This window comes from Panthera uncia, chromosome X (genome assembly GCF_023721935.1).
Source record: "Panthera uncia isolate 11264 chromosome X, Puncia_PCG_1.0, whole genome shotgun sequence".
Taxonomy (NCBI): domain Eukaryota; kingdom Metazoa; phylum Chordata; class Mammalia; order Carnivora; family Felidae; genus Panthera; species Panthera uncia.
Genome location: NC_064817.1, coordinates 86,195,499 through 86,218,358, shown reverse-complemented (window position 1 = coordinate 86,218,358; position 22,860 = coordinate 86,195,499). Strand labels below are relative to the sequence as shown.

The 22,860-nt window shown below is 40.0% G+C and overlaps 1 protein-coding gene across 4 annotated transcripts in view; it reads left to right on the top strand.

The window, feature by feature from the left end:
• AMMECR1 (AMMECR nuclear protein 1) overlaps positions 1–22,117 on the top strand; it is a 110,908-nt gene extending 88,791 nt beyond the window's left edge. For 3 of the 4 annotated variants that reach the window (XM_049644180.1, XM_049644179.1, XM_049644178.1), the window contains 4 exons: positions 112–226; positions 14,574–14,664; positions 16,127–16,223; positions 18,162–22,117. In XM_049644180.1, coding sequence (XP_049500137.1) covers positions 112–226; positions 14,574–14,664; positions 16,127–16,223; positions 18,162–18,276 — 418 coding nt within the window. In that variant the 3' untranslated portion in view covers positions 18,277–22,117. Of the gene's footprint in view, positions 1–111; positions 227–14,573; positions 15,632–16,126; positions 16,224–18,161 lie in introns of those variants that run through there. The other variant, XM_049644181.1, reaches the window with a different exon arrangement.
• Positions 22,118–22,860: the final 743 nt, after the last annotated feature.

The window sequence follows — 22,860 nt, the reverse complement described above, 5'->3', positions numbered from 1 at the left end:
ACCTTACTGATTTTTTTGTGTGTCTCTTAACCTTTTTTCAAATGATTGCATTTGAAAGTAGGAGTCTTTCATATCTAGTGGTTGCTTTAATATTTGCTTTGTTTTCAACAGTGCCCTTAAAGATAGCCGTTTTCCCCCAATGACAAGGGATGAGTTACCACGGCTGTTCTGCTCAGTGTCTCTGCTCACTAACTTTGAAGATGTCTGTGATTATTTGGACTGGGAGGTAAGACTATAGAAATTTCTTAAAGAAAAATGAAGGTAATTCCTGAGTAAATGTTAAAAATTAGGCCCAGAAAACAACTCTTTCAGCCCATTCTCTAGTGGGGTGGAGGTGGAGAGTCACATGGATAAATAAACCTCACATCTGATCAATGAGATATCAGTGAAGGAGTTGCTGTTTTTTGTTTTTTTTAATGCATGTGTTGTTTTAATCCCCAAACTGAAGTTGCTGTTTGTTTCTATCCTGTTACTGTACCACAGCACCTCACAAATGCTGTTAATAAGTAGTAAGAAGGACTGATTAGAATTTATTTCTCCTCTTAATCCCATTCTGATGTATTTTGGTCATAACGGCCTCCAAGCAGCTAGGTGGTCAGAGGATATATCTCAGAAGCAAGGAGCAAGACAGGATAATACAGCAGTTGGGGAAATCAGCATGTGGATACACACAGGGTGTTGGATAAGTACACTTAAATCATGTCAATTCATTCTGGGCTACCTTAATTTATGCACTTAAACACGCTGACAAATAATATTAAGGTCACATCTCGGGTATCTCTTGAGCATTGTCGTTATTGAAATAGCCTACATCGATCATATTTATTGTGTAGTATGTCGGGTTGGCTTTTTAAGGAAGTTTGGAGGTTCTCACTACGATTTGTTTTGGTGGTTGGGAGGAGATAGTTGACCATATTTCCATGAAATTTCACACACAAATGTGCACACATTACTGAATGCATACTACATTCAAGGCACTGTGCTACATACACAAAAGTCCTCAGATTTGGTCCCCACCATAAAGTGTCTTATAGTCTACAAGCAGAGAAAAAGAAGTATGCACAAAGCGTAAAGAAATAAGTACTCCAAGAGTGAAACAATGGGACTGCAGTGATACACGTAGCATCCTCTCACATAAACACTCATGAATGACGGGACTGTATCTTTACGGTAGAACACGTTTTAATTTTTCTGCCTTTTTAGAATGGCTACCTGCCATGGTAACTGAGATACTTTTCCTTGTGGACAGATCACTGTCTTGATAATTGATGGGACCTGAATTTTATTTTTGGCTTTGCCCTGATTCCTTGTGAGACTTGGGACAACTTATTCCACTGTCATTCAGTTTTCCACCTATAGAATGTGACATTTATAAAGTTCCTAATCTTCCTTGGAAAAAATCTCTATGATATAAATTATTGTTGTTATACCTGAGCTGTTAAAAAGACATTCTGCAGAGAGTAGGACAAAAGAGTTCCTTTTGAGTTTTGTAGTACATGGGGTTTTTTTGGAGTATTATCAGAATATGAAAGCATTTGGGGATTTTTTTTTTTTTTGTAAAGGAAAAAATAAAATCAGTTGCTATTGTTGATTGGAGCCAAGTTGGATGGTGTAAAACCTTTCATAGCATTAAAGTGTCCTAATTGATTGTTTTCTAGAAGTTCATCGTTCCTATTTGAATTTTTCTTAAAGAGAAGTCTACCAATATCACGGGAGCATTCCCCAGTGTTTTAGTTTTAAATGATCCCAAATTATATCCCTCACTTATTAACAAATATTAAAATTTGGTTGGTTCTTTGAATGTTTGAAGGCTACTCCTTCCTCTTCTCTAGCTAGAATTTTATTTCTGCTTTCTGAATTGCAGAGTGCCGTGTGTGTAGGGGTAGGGGTAGAAGCGATAACGGGGGACAAGCCTGAAATCTAAGGGATGACTGAGCTACAAAACCACTCCTACTCTTATTTGCTATCACTGAGTTTGGAAGTACAGTTGTGGTGTGTGGGAGTTTGCACATGCGCGATTGTGCATGTGTATGGCATGAATGTATATTGCATAAATATGCATGCATGTCTTTTGGAGGGAAGGAAAAATGGGAGAATCCAATAGTAGTTAAATCACTACGGGCAGGTGCACAGTGCACCACCCTCTTCTTTAGCCCATGTCAAGTATGGTCTACAGCTAAAGTTAACCTTCATACGTTGTGTATTGTATATTTGTTTTATTTTATTTTTAATTGTTTTAACGTTTATTCATTTTTGAGAGACAATGTGTGAGTGGGAGAGGGGCAGAGAGAGAGAGAGAGGGAGACACAGAATGGGAAGCAGGCTCCAGGCTCTGAGCTGTCAGCACAGAGCCCGACATGGGGCTTGAACCCAGGAGCCATGAGAGCATGACCGGAGCCGAAGTTGGACGCTTAACCGACTGAGCCACCCAGGCGCCCCTGTATATTGTATATTTAATGCATTCCTTAAGGCTTGAATATTGACATCTATTTACTGATAACCTTCTGGTTAAACTAATAACAGCAAAAATACATGTATATTTGTACTTGTAACATACAGGTATTTGAAAGTGAATTAGGGACTGTCAGAATGGCTATGCCTAGAGGAATAGACTGTCCTTTTTAGTTAGTTCATCATAGCTTGAAGTATTTAGCATAAGAGAAATTTGTTCCCAAAGAGTAAAGGTGAAAATTATGTTTTTTTAAGTACAAGAATGTGATTTGGGCTTAAAAAAATATACCATAGTCAGTGATTAAAAATGGTATGGTATTATTATGGGGATGCTGTCATAAGGGTTATCCTTAATAATTCTGGAAAGACACTGGTTACTTGAAATACAGAATACCAAAGTAGAATTAAAAGCATTTTTTAAAAAGTATGTGTCAAGCCATTTGCACTCCTAGGTATATACCCTCCCCCCAAAAATGAAAACAGATGTTGAAACAAAAACTTGTACACAGATGTTTATAGCAGCACTATTCATAATAGCCAAAAGGTATTGACACAAGACAAATGTATATCAACATATGAATGGATAAACGAAATGCAGTGTATCCATCCAATGGAATATCATTCGGCCAGAAAAAGAAATGAAGTAGTGACGCATGGAGGAACCTTAGATACGTTATGCTAAGGGAAAGAAGCTAAGCACAAGGGGCCACATACTGTGTGGTTCTGTTTATATGAAATACCCTGAACGGTCACCTCCATAGAGAGAGCACATTAGTGGTGGCCACGGGTTGGGGGAGGGGCTGACTGCGTTTAATGGGTACAGGGTTTCCATTCAGGGCGATGAAAAAGTTATGGAACTGGATGCTGTACAACATTGTTAATGTACTTGGTGCCACTGAATTGTACACTTAAGAAGGGTGAAAATGGTAAATTTCATATTATGTGTATTTTACCAGAATAAAAAGGCATATATGCCTATGCACATACACATTTAAACCTGTTGTCCATAATAGTACAGTGATTCTAATTTATTGAACAAGAAAACTTTGGAAATTCCAAAATTATAAATTAAGGCAAACCATTTGTAATTACGCCGTTCTGAGATAACTACTGTTAACATTTTGGAATATTTCTTTAAATTATTTTTCTGTGTCTTTGTATCAATAAATGTGCATATTCATGTAATTGAGGCCATATCGAATATACAGTCATTATTAAAAAGGATTGTGGGAAAGCCTTTGTTTATGGTTTATCTTTATATATAAGTTAATTACTTGTATTGCAAATTTCCTTTACAAGGGGGTCAGTCTATATTATGAGAGCATACGTTTCACTTGGAGAAATTTCCCACTGTCAAATAGGTATCCCTTTCCTTCCAAGAATGAAATCTCGTATTCACCATAAGTATCTAAATTTAACCTGAACTGCAAAGAGCTGCATATGTTTATGCCACAGGGGGAAACAGGAGATGATTACAGAATTTTAATAGAGAACTTTTAAGTCAAAGATCAGTAACGAGTATGTTTTATATAAGCAGAAGCCTCTAACATAGGGCTTTTCTGATAGAAGGGCAGTTGGAGAGTTGACCCCCACCGGTGAAGCGTGTTACTGCAATCGAATTCCTAATTAAAGGGGCGCAAATGCCCAGATCAAAGCCGGACGAGGGCTAAGTCTAGAGGTCCCAAAGCATAGAGGTGAGTAACTTCAGTAACAAGAGAGACACCCCTGTGGTCATGAAGACGAGGGACGTGACCGGTGGTAATAGCCACCTAATTTTCAAATGATGAGGAAACAAGTGAGCTACCACAGAGCCAGCTACTGCCCTCCTCTTTTTCTTCATCCGTGGTTTTTAACTGAGCCTGTCTGGGACCTCTGTTTTGGTTACATGTCTCTAATTTTATAATGGAAGTTAATAAGAAGGTGGGATTTACATCAATCGGACGTGGTTTTAGAGGCTAGAATGCTTCTCTTTGATACTGTGAGGGACGTTTGATAAATGGTTTCACAAGTAGATGTAATTAACTTCGAGTCAGTGTTGAATTGACAGAATGATCGGTGATGCTTCCATGTTATATATCCTCAAATAATAATCATAACATGTAAAATGAGTGTCTGTAGGTGGCCTGTCAAGGAATCTGTGTAGTGATTTAAAAACCAACAAAACCATCCTCAAAGACCATAAAGACAAATTGGAACTCTGGCCCCACCCTTCTGAGAAATGCTCATTCTTGTCCCCATTGTGGTATAACTTATTGCCCTGGTAGGTATGTATGAGAAGGATGAAGAGTAAATGATATGGGGGAAAAATTCATTAACTGATAAATTGAAATATCTATCTGTGAGGCGAAAATGGCTGTTAAATGAGGAAAATTGCTCCCCTAGGGTGAAATATGAAGTGATCTGCCTGGTGTTTGAACACAAAAACTTATTACCATTGTTCTGTGTTCTTCAGTTGACAGGATTCTCTTAATTCTGAATGACAGGATGATGGGCAGACATGGTACTTCAGAAAGAAAGAAACGCTCAGGCAGTATGTTGGAGTCCTTGAAAATAATGTACAGGCTAGAACATGTATAGTTATACCATTTGGGAGCCATGTTTGTTTTTCAAGATCTGAAAGGATATCAAACCAATGACATTACAACAGCTGCAGTCTGACCTAAGGGGTGACTCTAAGTGTGTCATTTTCAAGATGATATAAATGAGTAAGCTTTTTTGCTTGTAGGAGAACTTGTATAGCCGGTATATAACCAGTGATCTTGCAGGAGCTCATGTAGCAGTTTGCTGACAAAAGACAAAGTATTTTCTAGATTATAGTCAAGCATCCTTTATTTCTGTGCTTCCATTTTGAAGGCATGAGGAAGAATTCTAAAGTAGACCGTTAGGTCATATTTCAATAGATTAGTAACGTTTTCACAAACCATAAGGCGCTTTTTGTTATATCTAGCTCCCTGGATCACTGATACCTCAACTCTGTATACCGCTGTCACTTGGATCGTGGACTGTTCCTTTTTAGCACCCAGCACTTACATGAAATCAACCCGTGGTGTGTGGGGCTGGCCAGCATGATTCTAGTCTGATACCAAAAACCTATCCCCAGAGTATAGAGCTAGACCCCAAGCCCCTAGTCTCGTTCTGTTCCTAAAGTACCAAAACATCTGTCATTGTGGGTGAGCTTGTTAGAGTCCTGGTACTCAGAGTGAGACTCCCGGTACTCAGAGTGGTGTACTTCACTTTAAAAAGCACACCTTCTGAGCGATCACAGCTCCATTTCTGACGTGTTTGATTGCAGTTAATAACATCGTGCTTTTGTAATCACCTTCACAGGCGTAAACAGATGAGTAAATTGGCTATCGTCATTATCTCTCATATATTTTAGAAGGTCACGATCTCCTTCTCACCCTCCCTTCCCCCCCTTAAAGGTTTACATTTTTCTAGCTCCTCTCAATGTACTGCTGAAAACAGAGTTCCCATTCAGACACAGATGTTTCGCATGACTCACGTTGAAATGAAACGGCTTCTCGTTGGATATGTTCTCTCTACCTCCCCCTCATTATTTTTCCCTAACTATGATATAACCATGCTTTGCTTATATATATATATATATATATGCTTTGTATTTCTCAGGGACATTGAGATTTTTGTATAAGATGTGCCACTATTACAATAATTTAGTCTTTGTCCTGATGCTGTAGTTGAAACATTATTTTCAAGTGCCATGGAACATTGGGAAGGGAATGCTTCAAGCTTCCTGGCCATCTAGTAAAGCATTTGCTGTGAATCAGCACTTCTGTGTATTAGAAGTCTAGTGGGGAAGCAAGCCAAACAAAGTAAAGTAACTTCTAGAAGGTGATTTGATGCATGGAAATTTCCTGTAGCTATTGGTACCGTTGGTGAAATGGGCGTGCACAGTGTGGTCTGTCGTCAGGCCTTCTCCACTTGCTTCCTGCTTTTCTCCCAGCGTGTCGGTTGGTGGGGGGGGACATTTTCCTGCTTCTTCCCCCAAAGCCACAGACCCTTCCAGCCTTTTCCCTCCTAGTAGTTGCATTATAGTCTGCTCCTCCCTGGATCTCTGTTTCCTCACCAGGATGCTAGAAAAGTTGGACTAAATAATACCTAAGGTCTCTCCGGAGGCTGACCTCCGTTTGATGCTGTGACCACCCCCCTTTTCAAAATGGCTTCTGTTTGATTTTACTACCAGAGAATGAATCACCACTAGCCCTTTAGAAGTCATAACAGAGCCCTACCTTTTAAAATGGGAGGGTGGCAACAAAGGTGAACAACAGTCCAGTTTTTGAAGCTGTACATTCTAGATTTCCTTTCCACCAAAGATTTCTCTTTCAGAAGAATACTATTCTAAACAGCTAATGCTACATTTTATTACTGCATCATCCCCTGTTTTAAGTCAACATTATATTTATAAATCTAAATGATGTAAATATATTAGGGAGTGACTGTTCACTTGACAAAGATATTTTGCTTTGCAGAAGGACTCACTATAGAGTTTCTTTAAGGCCTTCCTGGTGACTTCAAGATTAATCCATTTACATAAATTCAACACATATGTAACCTTTTAGGAACAAATCTCTTTTGTAGCCTGAGTAAAACTGTATCGAGTCCCATACTCCATGTACAGTTCTAACCTGTATAAGATTTTTCTGTCTCTTATCAGGCAAACAACATTATTTCATATTAAGTCTTTGCCAAGAGGTGTTTTTCTTCCACAGCCTTTGAAAAGCACACTGATTCACATGTCTGGATTTTAAGAAAATTTCTTGACTTGAGTTCTCTTTGCCTGTAAATTCACTCCCTTCCTCATCCCCTTAAAAATGGTAGGAATGCATTTTTCTAACTTTTGATGAAAAGCAGGCTTTTTATTTAAAGGTCACCTGTGTTGCCTGAACTTTCCTTGGAAAGCTTCAGGATGTTCAATTTTTAAGGAATGCTCATTATAATTAATCATTACAGAGAATTGGTTTTTTTTTTCCTTACTTGTACACTGAGCTGTCACTGCATGTCTGCAAAACCTTAAGAACAGTTTCTTTCATTGCACATGATCTATAAACATGTTTGGCTTCACAGCTTTTCAAAGCACCTCCTCATTAGCCATGCTTTATTTAAAATCTTAGCTAATTCTTTAAAAGTTCATGGGGGTGATTATTAGCTAGCTCAGGTATTTTAGAGTTGTGTGTCTGTTATTAGTTAAAATAAATGTTATCAGATTTTTCAGTGGCTTTTGTGAAATAAATTGGCAGGCTTGCATTCCTGATAGACAAGATGTCCGAGGCTCCTACAGGAATCAAAATTGGCACTAATTGGTCCTTTGGTAAGCTCTGCGAAAGCCAAGAATCAGTCCATGGAGACTGAACTAATTTCTAAATCTACAGGTGACTAATTTGCAGGGATTTTAGAAAAGAGCAGTACATATGCATTTTGGTCAAGGAGACCTTTGTGGTTGCTTTCACAAAATAACAGTAAAAAAAAATAACTTCAGCTGAGGTTGACGACAAAGCAGAGTTTTCAGGGTAGAATATATTAAAAGGTTACTTGTGCCCGAATGATAGCTTTGCAATCGGTTATCCTTTTTGACCAACTTTTCTAGTATTTCTTCCATTTCTAAAAGCATCTCACTTAAAGGAGATTTGAAAACAAGGGCAGCTATAGACATGGGTCAACTGATGGATTAAAAATGGTCTAACAGGCTAGTATACATATCCAATGGAATATCACTCAGCAATCAAAAAGAATGAAATCATGCCATTTGCAAGTACGTGGATGGAACTAGAGGGTATTATGCTAAGTGAACTTAGTCAGAGAAAGACAAATATCATATGATTTCACTCATATGAGGACTTTAAGACACAGAACAGAAGAACGTACGGGAAGGGAAGCAAAAATAATATAAAAACAGGGAGGGGGACAAAACATAAGAGACAAATAGAGGGTTGCTGGAGGGGTTGTGGGAGGGGGGATGGGCTAAATGGGTAAGGGGCACTAAAGAATCTACTCCTGAAATCATTGTTGCACCATATGCTAACTTGGATGTAAATTAAAAAATATAAAAAATAAAATAAAAAACGGCCTAACAGGTTAGTCCATGATGTTGTCTTAGTTGGTTCAGAACATTATTTTTCTTTCTTTCTTTTTTAAAATTCTTTTGATGTTTATTTCTGAGAGAGACACAGAGAGAGAGAGAGAGAGAGAGAGAGAGAGAGAGAGCAGGGGAGGGGCAGAGAGAGAGGGAGACACAGAATCTGAAGCAGGCTCCTGGCTCCCAGGTGTCAGCACAGAGCCCAACGCGGGGCTCGAACTCACAAACCGTGAGATCATGACCTGAGCTGAAGTCGGATGCTTAACTCACTGAGCCACCCAGGCACCCCAGGACATTATTTTTCAAGTCACTAAGGCAAGAGTTGTTCCTAGGTGGTCCTAGGATTGCAGAACATCTTTATTTTCTCTTTTGTACCTTTCTAAAGAGATTTCCCCGCCCCCCTCCCCGGTAATATGTGTGTACTCTTCTTATAAACAGGAAAAAAAAATCCATGTTTATGATTGTTGAGGTTTACAGAAGTAAAACTGAGTTAAAAAAATGATTTGCAACAATGCTATTTTTAAGATGTATGATTTGGCCAGACTCTGAAGTGTTAATTGCTAACAATTTTTAAGCGTTCATTATTAATCAGATGGGCACCTTCCAAATTTCAGACGTACTTCTGAAATTGGTGGGTGGATTGAAGTAGTGCAGATTCACAACTCTGAGGATTTGATGCGCAGATCTGGATAATATGTCATCTACTTTTTTTGTTGTTTTTAGGATCAGGATTGAGGAAAGTGATTCACTAGGATTTGTACAAATCATCATCAGCCTTTATGATTAAAATCTTAATTTTTCCTGCCCCAGTGAGAATTATTCAAGATGATACACATAAAGTAGGACCAAGAATAATGGAATATTTTCCTTTTTTACGGTGAATTTGTTTTCACTGGGAGAAGGAAGAGTCACTGTCTTCAGAAGGCTGAGCTGGAGGCGTCCAGAAGCCTCTGTAGGGCTATGAGGGAAAGAGTGGAATGTGTGGCATTGTGGTTTTGGGGCTTTTAGGAGAAATACCACATATGGCTTTTTTCTCCCAAGAATATAAGAAACTCGAGACTCTGGGTCAGACCCATGGGCTGTCCAATGCAGTGCTTGTTTCTGTCCGTGGTACCACGGGCTGTTTTGTGAAAGAGCATGTGTGTCTCCTATGATGCCAGCCTCTAAAGGTTAGAGGGTGTGCCAAATATCCTGAGCTTCTCTCATTAGGAACAGAGTCCTTTTATTCAGTTCAATGGAACTGGCATATTGAGCCTGGCAGGTCAGTCTTATGTGAATGACCAGTGACTGGCTGTTTTGTTAATTGCAAAGCATACTTTGCCAAATGATATCAGGAACAAAGATATGGTCAAAGCACTTTCAATTCCTTGACTTCCTGAATATCTATCTATATATCTATGCACACACACACATACATGCGCGCGCACGCACACACACACACACACACACACATATATACCCACGTTATGTATATATGTATATATACATATATACCTACCCACATATACATATATATTTTTAAATATATACACATAAATAAATATATATATATATATATGTTTTTTTTTAATTCAAGTGAATCCACTGAAAATCAGTGGACTAAGTTAGGGCCATAGTGTTACAAGGAAACCCAACATTTGGTCACTAAGACCCAACATTTGGGGCTAACTGTTTCATTTGCTAAGGCAGGACGAACCTGAGGAGGTGATTGGTTTTATCGGCCAGGATGTGTTCAGGGGCAGATTTAGCTTTGAGGGTCAGGACTGTGGAGGTAATTGTGGATCCAAATGATCCCCGGCTTGCATGGAGCCTACCTGATTTAGCCAGAGCACGTTTTATGCTCACTGATGCTTTTAGCCAGATGACTCCTTCTTATGGTTTAGCATATCCAGATTGTTGGCTTGCTGATCAGCCTTGCGAGTACAAGTGAGGCCCTTTGGTAGTGCTGCTGGTGGATTACACTTGCCTTACAGACAGACTAAGGTGTATCGAACTTTGTGCAGTTGTGAGGAGCAAAATATGGACATGTGTCATAATGGGGTAGGAGGGGGCACTTTTTAAATGCTCCTGTGTTGAGAGTCGCTGCATTAGAGGATAATAGTTTTAAATGAAGCCACATTTCTAACAAGGGACCAGATAACAAGGATAAATGAAAGCTGCAGACAGTCTAGAAGCTTCATTTTAACCATTATTTATAATCTCTTCTCCTATGAAACCTTTTGCTATGTAGCAAAATTGATTAATTTGCATGTATCTCTCTCTCTGGGCCCACATGCTCTCTGACAGAGGAGTGAACAAATAGTGGCATGGACAAGGGAGGAAGGAGGACGGGGCCAGGTGAATAATCAGCTCTAGACTAATCAAGATACATTTTAGGGTCTCAACATTAATCTTGATATTTAATCTTTCTGGGCGATGTTAAAAACGAAAGATTGTATAATGGCATTAATAAAAATCACTCGCTATGGAACGGTTCCGAACAAATAGGACTTTCTTTTTAGCATGCAATAGGAGTCTGTTGAACTGGCCTTAATGTTCCTCTCGGCACACACAGATATGGCTCTGTTTAATTCCATATCCTCTTATCTATAAGTCCTACATTTCATTTACTACCATTCGAATTGATTTATAGCTTTGCTTAGCAAAAGTACAGTCTTGATTAAAAGGACATTATCACAGCTGATGGACCTTGAAAGCATTTTTTTTTCTCAAACCTTCTAATAACATTTGACTCCCATAAGGCTCGATTTGCAAGTCCCCAGTTTTTGTCCACCTGGCTGTACTTCGGGCAGTGGCAGTTGGGTGTATGTTAGGGGTACTAGGGGTGACATAAGGTTTCCCTGGTGCTACCTCCTTATTCATCCCTGAAACGGAAGGTTAACTACAATGCTGAGGTAGAGTTTTAGTTTGCTGTAGGGAATCTCAGTACCCTGGTGAGCTGATCTCTTCTCTAGCTGATCATTGCCACTATAGCCTTTGTCTCTGGGGATGCAGCTAGGCCGAAGGATTCTCCAGTCTAACAGAGGATTCGATTATCATACGAATATCATGTTTGATTATTACGATATGAGGGTTGTATTTTGGAGTCGTAGCTGGTGACACATTCCTCCCTCAAAACAATACGGGATTAGTTTTCATGCTCATTGCAGTTGAAAGGAATTAATTTGCAAAGCCACTGATTTCCACGGGTTGGCCACATTTGGTCATTCTCCACAGCAGGCCATGTTCCACTCCCCGGTTTTGATTGCGCAGTATGACTCTTTGGTGGAGTCTGTGGTTCTGGGAGTAAAGGAAAATGCTGTTGCTCAACAGGTGACAAAAAGCTATTATGCTTTGATTCTGGTCAGAACATTATTGCCATTCTCCTGGATTCCAACGGTTGAAGAAATGAGTCACTGTGGTTTTGGATTTCTGTCACTCTGGAGTATTTTTTTTTTTTTTTTTTTTACCTATGAAATAAGTTACTTCTCACAAAAGGTTCACTTTAAAATCACCATACTTACATTTCAATTTACAGATACTTTCAACTGTTCAGAATCCTAGGAACACAGAAAAGAACTAAAAATTGTAAATGTGGTACTAATTCTAAATGGGAGAAGTTTGATTATTTTTTTGGTCACATTAAGTTCAATGGTGGGCCCTTCTGAAAATACAGAAGTAAACGAGTCGTTTTTATCTTGGTCAGCATGTCTTTCCAATTCAGTCTTAACCTCTGTCACCTCTTTCTTTTTACTTACCTAGTCATATATATATATAAATATGTAAATATATATCTGTAAATGTATCTACACACACACACATATATAAGCTTTAGTGAGCTACTGTTCATACACCATGCAGCTGGTCGTAATCACCTTTAATTGTTAAATTACTAGGCTTAAAACTCTCTGAAATTTTTGTTAAAAAACACAATGCACTCCTGTGAAGAAAGGATTTAAGTGTCTAAATCACCTCCAATTTGCCTAAATCACTTTTTTTTTCAATACCCAGCCACAATCTGTCAGAGCTAAACCGATTATTAGAGGCTTTCTAGTTAACCTAGAATAAAAATCACCTGCAGAGTTGTTCTTTTTCCAAACTATACTTGCTGAAGCATGAAACCTTCTGAGATTCTGATAAACTTCACGGCTCCCATTCCCCCCACCCCATACCAGTTAAATACCCCTGATTTTGTGTAACACTCTCATCTCACAAGTAGCGAAACCTTCTTCTTCCTCTCACAGTTTTGGTTAGACACCTTAATAAACACCAAAATTCTTTCCCATTTTAACATGACAGATTTTTGATAAATTGAGTCAAAGATTCACTGCAGTGAAGGACGGGAGCACAAACTACTTCTACTGTATATTTTAAAAAACAAGTTACGACGGAGCCGATCTTGTTGAAGGAAAGAGACTTCAAAGTCACAGATCAGAAAGTCCGTATACAGAAACTGTTGCAAATTTGTCATTGTGTCAGTACCGTGTCAGACACTGGGGAGATTAGTAGATGTCCTTTATCCTGGAAATGCCTGATAGCTAAGCCTCATATTTCTTCTCAGCTGTCCACAGTCATTTCCCACAGGTTATGGGAGGCCTTATTGTGTTCGTTTCTAAACAGTTGCCCTGAGTGCATTTTCAGCAGAAGGAGATTCATAAGAACACTGATATGAAATAGAAGAAATCGCCACACAGATAGCCTTTCATAAAACAAACTTCTCAGAAGATCTGGCAGATTGTAATGTATGGATGTGTGAAGAGGCCCCGGGGAAAGGACAAAATGGATTTTTTCAGAGGACTTCTGCTTCCCTGAGAAACTGGGAAACTTCAGGCTAAGGGCAGAACAAGCAAAAGAGGTTTTCGGGGACTCCTGCTCTTCTTCTAGACCTCAACATGCATATCGATGGAAAGAGTCCAGGTCTATGACTTCACTCACCTGCTCTGAACAGAATCCTCTTTACTGGATAAAAATGTTTTCCTGGTCTTACATCCTCCCTCCAGTCCTTCGGGTGGGTGACCTTACACTCCACTGGGGGACCATTGATCTAAAGCGACTGTAGGTTTGGGAGAATGGACTGGAGTTGTTATACTTTTGAAATTTCATTTTTACTATCAGCATTTACAAAGAAGAAACTCCCGTGATCCTCAGTTCTGTATACCAGTCTGCAGGATATGAGGGGGAAAGACAGATTCCTTCTGACGAGATGCTAATCAGAGAAAAAGTATATTACTTTCTTAAAACATTAGCCAGAAATTGCCCACACTCAGAGAACCCCCTCTCTTAAGGCATCGCCAAAAGTCTGCATGCTTCACATAGAGGTATAGTGGTCTCTGTGTTAATAGATAAGAAACTGCAAAAATGCCCTGCCCCAAAGCGATTTGAAATCCCTATCACTCGTAAATTTAGCAGTAGCGTGTGAGGGTAATGATGTAGACAGACAGTGAGGGCTTGCCACAGGCCCACCGTAAGCCATGACATATATCTTAGAGATATCATATGGAATGGGGTGATGATGTCGGATCTGGTGGTGGTTGGCTTTTTTCACTCTTACCTGGGTTTGCTCATCTACATACAACTCAAGGTTTTAAAGAGACTCAACAGTTTGGGAAGGGAGTCAGCAACCCCACGAGTTTCAGAACTGAATCTGAAGTGGCGACTGTACCTGAAAAGAGGATGTGTATCTGCTGTCTCTTGGGAGTCAGCTTCCTTGGTCTAGTTCCTTACTGTCATGAGCCACAATTTGGGAGCAGGGGCAGGATTCTTGCCATCGGCTGTCTCATTCTACATACAAGCCCCAGAATGGGTGTTCCGGTTCCAAACAGAGTAGCATAGCCCAACACATGTTGGGCACACATAAATCGATGTTTTCTGTCTCCGTGGCCATCATAGCGGCCCTCACACCCAAAGTCAGGGCTTTGGAAAGAGAAAAATGATAGGCCCTTCTAAAAACAAGGGGAAAGGAAGATTGCATTCTCTTGAGAGTTAAATTATAACTTTTTCTTCCTGTTTCTATGAAGAAGACTGTACTAATAAAACTGCCAATTTCTTTCAGGTGGGTGTACATGGCATTAGAATAGAATTCATCAATGAAAAAGGATCAAAACGCACCGCCACCTACCTACCGGAGGTTGCAAAGGAGCAAGGTCATTGTTGTACTTTATTTCGTATGATCTGGTGAAGAATTTGAACACATATACAAATTGCAATGCGATATCTGACCTTGCAGTTATGTCTGATAATTGATCAGTGTCAAATCATAAGAAGTGATTCTTCCATCACTGCCACTGCAATGTCTGTATGAAATTGGTGAATTCCTCACACAGAGTCGAGTCCCTGCACTAAAGTTTGATAGCAAAAACACACAACAGTGTACTTTCACAAAAGCAAAGATTTGTAAACTTTGGGTTTTATTCTTAGGCGATGGCTTGCTACGAATTTGAAGTGCCATATTCCCATATTCCATTGTGCTGTATAGCCTTTTGGCACAAACAAGCCTTTTGTTTGACAGTCAGCCAGCCACTCAGTTCATTGTCAGTATCAAATGTTTCATTCTTAGGTGGTTGCCTGTTACTCATTTGCTACTATTAGCATTGTAGGTTTCCCATTAAGATCTGGAGCACTGAGATTAAATGAAGTATTAGTGTCTGATATGCCTGCTCTGCGCTTCCTAATCAAAAGTTTTTTTGTTTTTGCAGATGTAGCACAAACCTTTATGAACCACCACTGTAACACAAAATAAGTCTTCACTCTGTAGTATCTGGTCCTTTCTAGCTACTACTGAATTCCAATGTCATGTTAGTTGAAATGAATATTTCTTTATCTTATGAAGCTTATTTTTCTCATCAGAAAGCATCTGTCATTTGGTTTTCTCACGTTTGTTTCATATAAATGTGAGATACATCACAGTAAAGTCTAATATCATTAGATTCCCCTCCTTTGCCCACCCCCATCCCCAAGACAGGAGAGTTAGATTTGAAGACAGCTATCTGAAGATTTATCTGGGTTGCTGTCGAAAATGTCTTAATCCTGTAGTTCTGTTGGCTTCGAAAAGCTTACAGAAGAGAGAGGGCCTCGGATATTAGTATACCATCCCATGTCAGAACCAATAAAAATGCCTCTGAATACTTCACACAAATAGCACTTGACTGACCACAGAAGATACCATTAAGAACAATAATTACCATGAGTTAGTGTGGGAGTCTGAATTACTGCTGACTTGGCAGAATGACATTTAGGCCTTTCCCTCCCTTTTAGAGGTGTCCTTGTTAGAGGGGAGTACGGTGTCCGTGGTTTGCTACCTAGACATGACTGAGCAGTTACGGCCAGCCTTTTAGATTTCTGGTCTTTGTGGTTGAGATTAAAAAACAAACAAACAAACGAATGTTGTTGGCCATCATGGGTAGCTAGAATTTAAGGTGTGTGATGGTAGATGTGCTTCCGTACAGGAGGAGACCGTAGCCCTTCTGTGTGATTGTTTTTAGGACCAAAGGACATGATGGCATTTGGTGACAGTGATAGCTGCCGTCTACAGAGTCGTTTTGTATTTAACCGAAAGTGCTTGTTGCATGTGTTTGACTGGTATTTTATCTGGTCTGCTCTCCACAGGATGGGACCATATTCAGACCATAGACTCCTTGCTGAGGAAAGGAGGCTACAAAGCTCCGATTACTAATGAATTCAGGAAAACCATAAAACTGACCAGGTACAGAAGGCATTTTCTAGCGCAAGGCTAACCAGGACATTTTGATGCGTATGTCTATAACCCTTTGATTTCTTTGGTCTCTCTTACTTGCTTCTCTTTTCTGAAACAGAATGGAAATGAATGGCAGGGCCGGACTGAGGGTGGATACAGTGAACTCTGGTGGGCAGTAGGGCCTGTATGATGTACGAACCCATCCTTCCCATCTCTAGCTGTCTGCGATTACTCTGGCTTTACATGAGCAAGCCCTCTGAGCCTTTTTCAACTACATTATAGATGAAAGTCACCTGAATTAGCGATTGGCTAGCTTTTGAATGGCTTAGCAGAAGCCCTGGATTCTGCTAAGCAGTCCTCAAATTTGAATTTAACCTTAGGATGTGAGCAGCAATAGAAGTCTACCGTGAAAGCTTACTAGAAATCACAGTTGAGCTAGACTTACAAATGCCAAATACATTTCTATGTGGGATTATAGGGATACTTTTTTTTTTAAATACCCAACATTTTAGGAAAATGGATTGCTGTTTCCATTTGTTTCAATTCCGTAAAACCACACTGAATGCCTGTAGTCTAAAAACGGACTTTTCTCAGCTCTGAGGAGTTATAGATTTGAAAATGCCTTCCTCTCTGCCTTCCCCGGGTTTAGCCTAGGAGAATAGAAGGGCATGCACAAGAATAATTATTAATATAAGGCAGAATGTGATGGGTGGTATGAGATCATACAGTAGGGAAAGAGGAATATTCCAGGAGGGATATAGTTTTGAGGCTGGGCTTGAAGAATGGGTAGACTCTTTGAGGGACGGGGGGGGGGGGGGGGGTAATTTAGTGAGTCGAGGCAAGTTCTGAGGAATGTTCAACAGTAAGATGCGGCTGGTCTTTCAAATAGATCTGTAAGGAGGTGGTCATTAGAGCAAAACACGGCCGAGAAGGTGGGTTGGGTCATATGACGGAGGGTCTTGAGTTCCAGATGAAGAAATTGAGACCTGATTCTACAGGCAGTTAGTAGCCATTGAAGGGTTTTAAGCACGTGGATTTGCGAAGGTGTAAGACTGAAATAGGCAACAGGAAAATTAGGAGGCGTTACTGCTACCCAAGAAGCTGTGGGAGCAATCCAAAGGAGGTGAAATGGGAGCCTTACTAAGAGCTGTGGCGGGAGGATGAGAAGAAAGGAGGAAAGAGGTGAGAAAACACTGTGCAAGAAATGACAGGACTTAGTAACATCATTCAGAAGTAAGGAACAGGAACAAGTCAAGGTTTTATGTAGAAAAGAAGGACCGAGGCAATCCCTTTGACCCAGGGAGGGACCACAGGAGGAGAGCCCCGTTTTGGCACTGATTCTGGAGTTGAAGCGCCTCCTGGGGTGTCTGTGTAGAAACGTCCAGTATGTCACCGAAAACGTACACGTGCAGAAGTCATGGCCAGAGATGGTGACTTGGGATCATCTGTCAAGAGGTCATGGTTGAAGTTGTAAAGGTAGGGCTCACGGAGGGGGCACACAGCATGGGGTCAAAAGAGCCGAAGGCAGAAACACAGCAAAGTCCGACAAGGCAGGAAGGAGCAGGAGGAATAGAGAGATAAGGAGCAGTCTGCGAGACAGGGGGCTGGGGCGGGGGAGAACCAGGGAAGTGCGTTATTGTAGAACCCCTGACACAGGAGAGCTTCAGAAATGGAGCGGTGGGTGGTATCATACTGGAGAGGTCAAGCAGGAGCAGTTCAAACAAGGAGGGGTAGAGTAGAAAAGAGCGCTGGACTCAGACTTTGGATTCCTGGGTTCTGACCTCAGCCTTGCTACTTAGTTGTGTGACATTGGGCGAGTTGCTTGCTTGTCTCTGGACCTCTGTTTTTCCTGTTGTGTAAGGTTATCTCTGAGGTCCATCCTAGCTCTGAGTTCAGTATGTCATCTGTTTCTTGATGTTAACTTTGTCTCTTCCCTGACTTTTTCAGGTACCGTAGTGAAAAGATGACCCTGAGCTATGCTGAATACCTTGCTCACCGCCAGCATCATCATTTCCAAAATGGCATTGGGCATCCCCTTCCGCCATACAACCATTATTCCTGACACTGAGCCGCACAACCAGTCACTGGGCCTCTCTGCAGACCTCTTCCCAGGAGACCCTACCCCTTCTTGGTCTAGCTATCTCTTTTACTGTACCATTTTATGATGATAGTTTCCGTTGCCATGATGAAGCTTGGACATCGTCTGTTAAGATCATCATGGTAACGGGTAGGAAAATGGCATTTGTTAAGAAGATTCTGTTTTATTATTTTAGGTCATTGATTTTTTTTTTTTTTTTTTTGCAGCATATATAACTTCTGGGGTTTTCTTTCCTCGCAATTTTGCGTAGGATTTTGCTTTGCTCTCTCAATCAGGTTTCTGTCTTTCTGTCCTTCTTGCCTTCCTCCCTGTCGTCTCTCCTTCCTCCCTTCTGTCTTCTCTTCCCTCCTTCTTTCAACTGTGGATGGAAGAAATTGTGCAGTTTTTAAGGATTTTATTTAGGTTTTTCTTTAGTTTTCTTCAGTGAGATAGATAATTTTTGATAGCTGAGTTTGGGAGCAATTCATATCAAATTCAGGTATTTGTATATGACTCTGGAATTTGCCTACAATTCATTTTGCTATGAGAGCTTAGTGTGTGGATCTTCACTCCTTAGGTGTGTGTTTTTCCCATGGTTGAAATATATGAACTTTAGTTCTAGTATAGAACATTCGAAAGTCCATGATAGGGCTTGTCACAGAGAGTGAGAAACCATTTATGCCTATTTTGCTGGTTATCATAGAAGAGACGGCCTCATCACTTTATAAAATCAACTTACAAGCAAAACTACAACACTGTTTTAAGAAAGTGCAAGCTACCTTTCAAATATGCTACAGAAATCATTTTGAAGAGCAACAAATATCAGGAAGAGAGCAGATACAGAATTTAGTGCCTTTGAGAAGAATTTACTTAAATGGAAAGGAGAGAAGTTGGGGTGGGGAAGGCAATTTAGAGAAATATTCTTATAAAATTTTATTGTTTCTATATGTGAAACAGCAGATGAGACAAATTCCTTACTCTTAAGTATTTTTTTAAGGTGAAAAAAATTTATTTTGAGCAATTAACCAAAAAGAGACATTTGTCTATGATATATTAATTTAAATTCGTTAGCTTTAGGTTTCAAGAAGTCATGATTGGCCAGAGGCAATTCTAGCTACTATTTAAAGAAAATAGTAAAGAGAATCTAGTGAAACAAAAGTTCATATATTGCCATGATTTCAGATTATGTTTGTCCTGGGGACAATACTGGAGTCTTTCTGCACTACATACTTCTGATAGAAACACCTTGACTGTGTTGGTAAGATGTTATGTCACACGTATAAAAATGGCATTTAGAGATGATATAGTCATCAGAGCCCAGCCCGTTGGCCAGGCTGGTGTTCTTCCCCTGGTGCATACAAAGAGAACTTCCTACCATCAGTAGGAAGTCCGTGTGGACATCCCCAGGAAAAATGACAGATGATTCTGGAGAAAGATTACCTTCACTTTACTATAATAACTGTGTGTGTGTGTGTGTGTGTGTGTGTGTGTGTGTGTGTGCATGCCCACGCATGTGTGTGGGTGGGTGTGTAATTTTTTTTTCAAACAGGAAACTATATGTCAAATGAGGAATAGAAGTATGGTGCAGAATATATAGTCCAAAACTACGAGATGTCACTGGATATCAAAATGGCAGAGCTTAGGTGACAAGCGACAGACTGCTAGTTCAGAAATCAAAAACCCTTTTCTAGCTTGCAAGGGAACTCCCTGAATCCCTTCTGCTTGCCGCTGTGGCAAAGCACACCGCTTTAGTTTTTGATGAGCATTCTTAGAAGTTGGTTGGTATTCCTTCATCCACAGCCCCCGTTATTGAAATAACCATTTTCAGTTGTGATGCCTTAACTAAGAAGCCAATTGTTAGCCTGAAATGCAATCTCGGTAGCCGGTTTCACTGAGCATCGAGATTAGTCACAGAAAGCTAGCTGTTGGTCTTTTGAAAGGGATTTTGAATCCTTTCGTTTCTACTTGGTAGCATTTTGGAGCAGATTAGTCTTTCAGTGTAAAACCAAGTGGCAACCTAATAGAGACTTATTTCTTGCCCTTATAGGGAAACTGAGCACAAGCTGAATGCTATTGTCTGCTGCAAAAAAAAAAAAAAAAAAAAGGGTAAATAAAACAAGCAAACTGAAAAGACAAAATAGACCAATATTGACCCATCCTATCCATCATCTCATCAATTCAGCAGGCTCCTCGTCCTGGGTGAGCTCATGGTTAGAAGTTGTTGTTTTTTTTTTAAGAAAAGATCTATGACATACATATGTGTGTGTGTATATACATATACTTACACATACATACACACATATGTGTGTTTATGTATTTAACGGTGCTAATCAATCTTGAGCAGGTCACGTGACTGGTCATGCGGACTCTAAAATCATATCAGATTTTTTAAAATTCTTGATATATGCAGATGTTATACAGATTTTTCTTAAACCAGTGTAATAATGTTATACTGAAGAAATAACCATCCTGCAGGCTTCAGAGGACGAGGTCAGCAATATTTCCCACCATGGCTTGGGGGAAAAGGATAGTTTTGTCTCCTTTTGTTTTCAAATTAATGCACAGTGCATTTTTGTCTCTAGCTGTTGACTAAAAAGACTTTGTAGCTTTGTAAAGGGTGTTATACAAACTGTAATGGTGTGCTTCAAACAAACAAACGCTAGACCCTTTCACCTCTGTCGTATACTACAAAGCTGTCAAATATGTGGTTTGAATTCACTTCGAACATGTTGAAATATGTAGCATGTGTCTTTAACTCAGACGAAGATTCTGATTGCACAGGTTGTTTTAGCCAGTTGTGGTTTATTTGTTCAGAAACACAAATGTGAATTGCACTCTTATCACCAGAATATTGTATAAGTCAACGATCTTTAAACAGCTCGGAAGTAATACTTGAACTTCATTTGAGTAGCACAAAGTTTACACTGCCCCCCCCTTTTAAATGTTAATTAGTTCCATTTCTGTTTTTTGTTTTTAAATGCAACTGGGTATTTTTCCTCTTGGAAAACAGTAACGCGTTTTACTTTTTGGTATGTAGCAAAAGGCTTCCGTTTCTGGAAGGTTTTCTTGTTCTTAAACAAGGTTAGCCAGGTACCAGATTCTAAAAGAACAATTGTGCCCCCTCCCCCACATTAAGTGGCCTTCTGACTGCACAAGAATGTGCTACTACCCGCTTCACTCTCCCCTGCCGCAAGAGGTCGGTGTATTTGATGGAGGAAGTGCAAGGCTCGCTCTTCCCCCCCCCCCCCCCCCCCACCAACCCCTTGTAAAGCAGTTGTAAGATTTTCAGCGCAGCACACACAGTCCCACCGCCCAGCACACCGGAAGTTTGTATACTGGCCTCTTTTCATGTCTTCAAATGTGCAGGAAATTTGAAACTGTCATCTGGAATAGGGCTCCGTCTCTTAACGTGTGTTAGATCAAACCAAAGAAGCCCCCAGCCATGCCCAAATGCTGCTCTAAAAGCCTGCCTTCCAGTCCTTACAAAAACCTTGCAGGATTAAATGTGTTCACTTTTTTATTTTTGTACAGTTTCTAAGTGATTTTTGCTAGTGATGTTAAATGGAATTAAGTTTATTTGAGTGGTGCGAGCACCTCCTCCATTGAAATAAACTGGTGACTTTCCTTTTATTTTTTAAAAGCAGAAACCCATTGTGTGCCTCTCGATTTAAGGGTTTCCGATTACATTATTAAGACCAGCATCGATCCTTTATATACAAAGATATGTGTTCCTTGTTTTTTATTACTGTTTCAGAAGAAAAGAAGCCTTTTATTTTGCTCTGGACCCAGTAACTGCGCTGGTACATAGACGCACTGAGAAAATAAACTTTTGTAACCACCTCTGACTGTTTTTGTATATCGAAGTCGATTACTTTTGAAATATTTGGATCTAGTTTCTAAGTTATTTTAGTGTTTTATATGTTCCCCGAAATTACTTTGAATCGGTCACCAGCATACTGAGTTCTTGGTGATACAGTGGTGAGACTCGTAACAAGCAAAAGCTACCTGGAGTAGCTCCTTTTCCTTCTTTCCTAGTCCCCTGGTTTTGGATTACCGTGAGACATCACAGATCACCTGACACCCCTCCAGGTATAAACTAGATCCTCGTGCCCTCCACATTTAATTGCTTAATAGTTTGAAGAAACTATTGGAAATGGGCATTTTATATGACATGTATAGCTTGAAAATATTAAAACTGAGTGAAAGGAAACTTGAGAAGGTTTAAGTGGGTCTGTAAGGTATGGCTGTGGAAAGATATTGTAGTAGTTTTGACACTATTGTTACTATCTTTAAAATCATTTACCCAATAAAACGTTAAAACCGAGTTAGCGTCGGTTGTCTGTTTCTTTAATCTGCCTCATCATGAGGATCTTGGTCTCGTGGGGGCTTCTGACTAAAACGCAAACTGTGGAAGACTTTGAAATCATACACTTCGGCCCTGATGCCAGTGTCTTTCCAAACTCACGCTCGGGAAAGCTCAGCTGCCCGCAGCTGCTCCCTAGCTACCCCGTGATCCACCTGGGCCATCCTTTTGCCCAGCCCTGAATCCGGGCTTGGCGACTGAGTCCA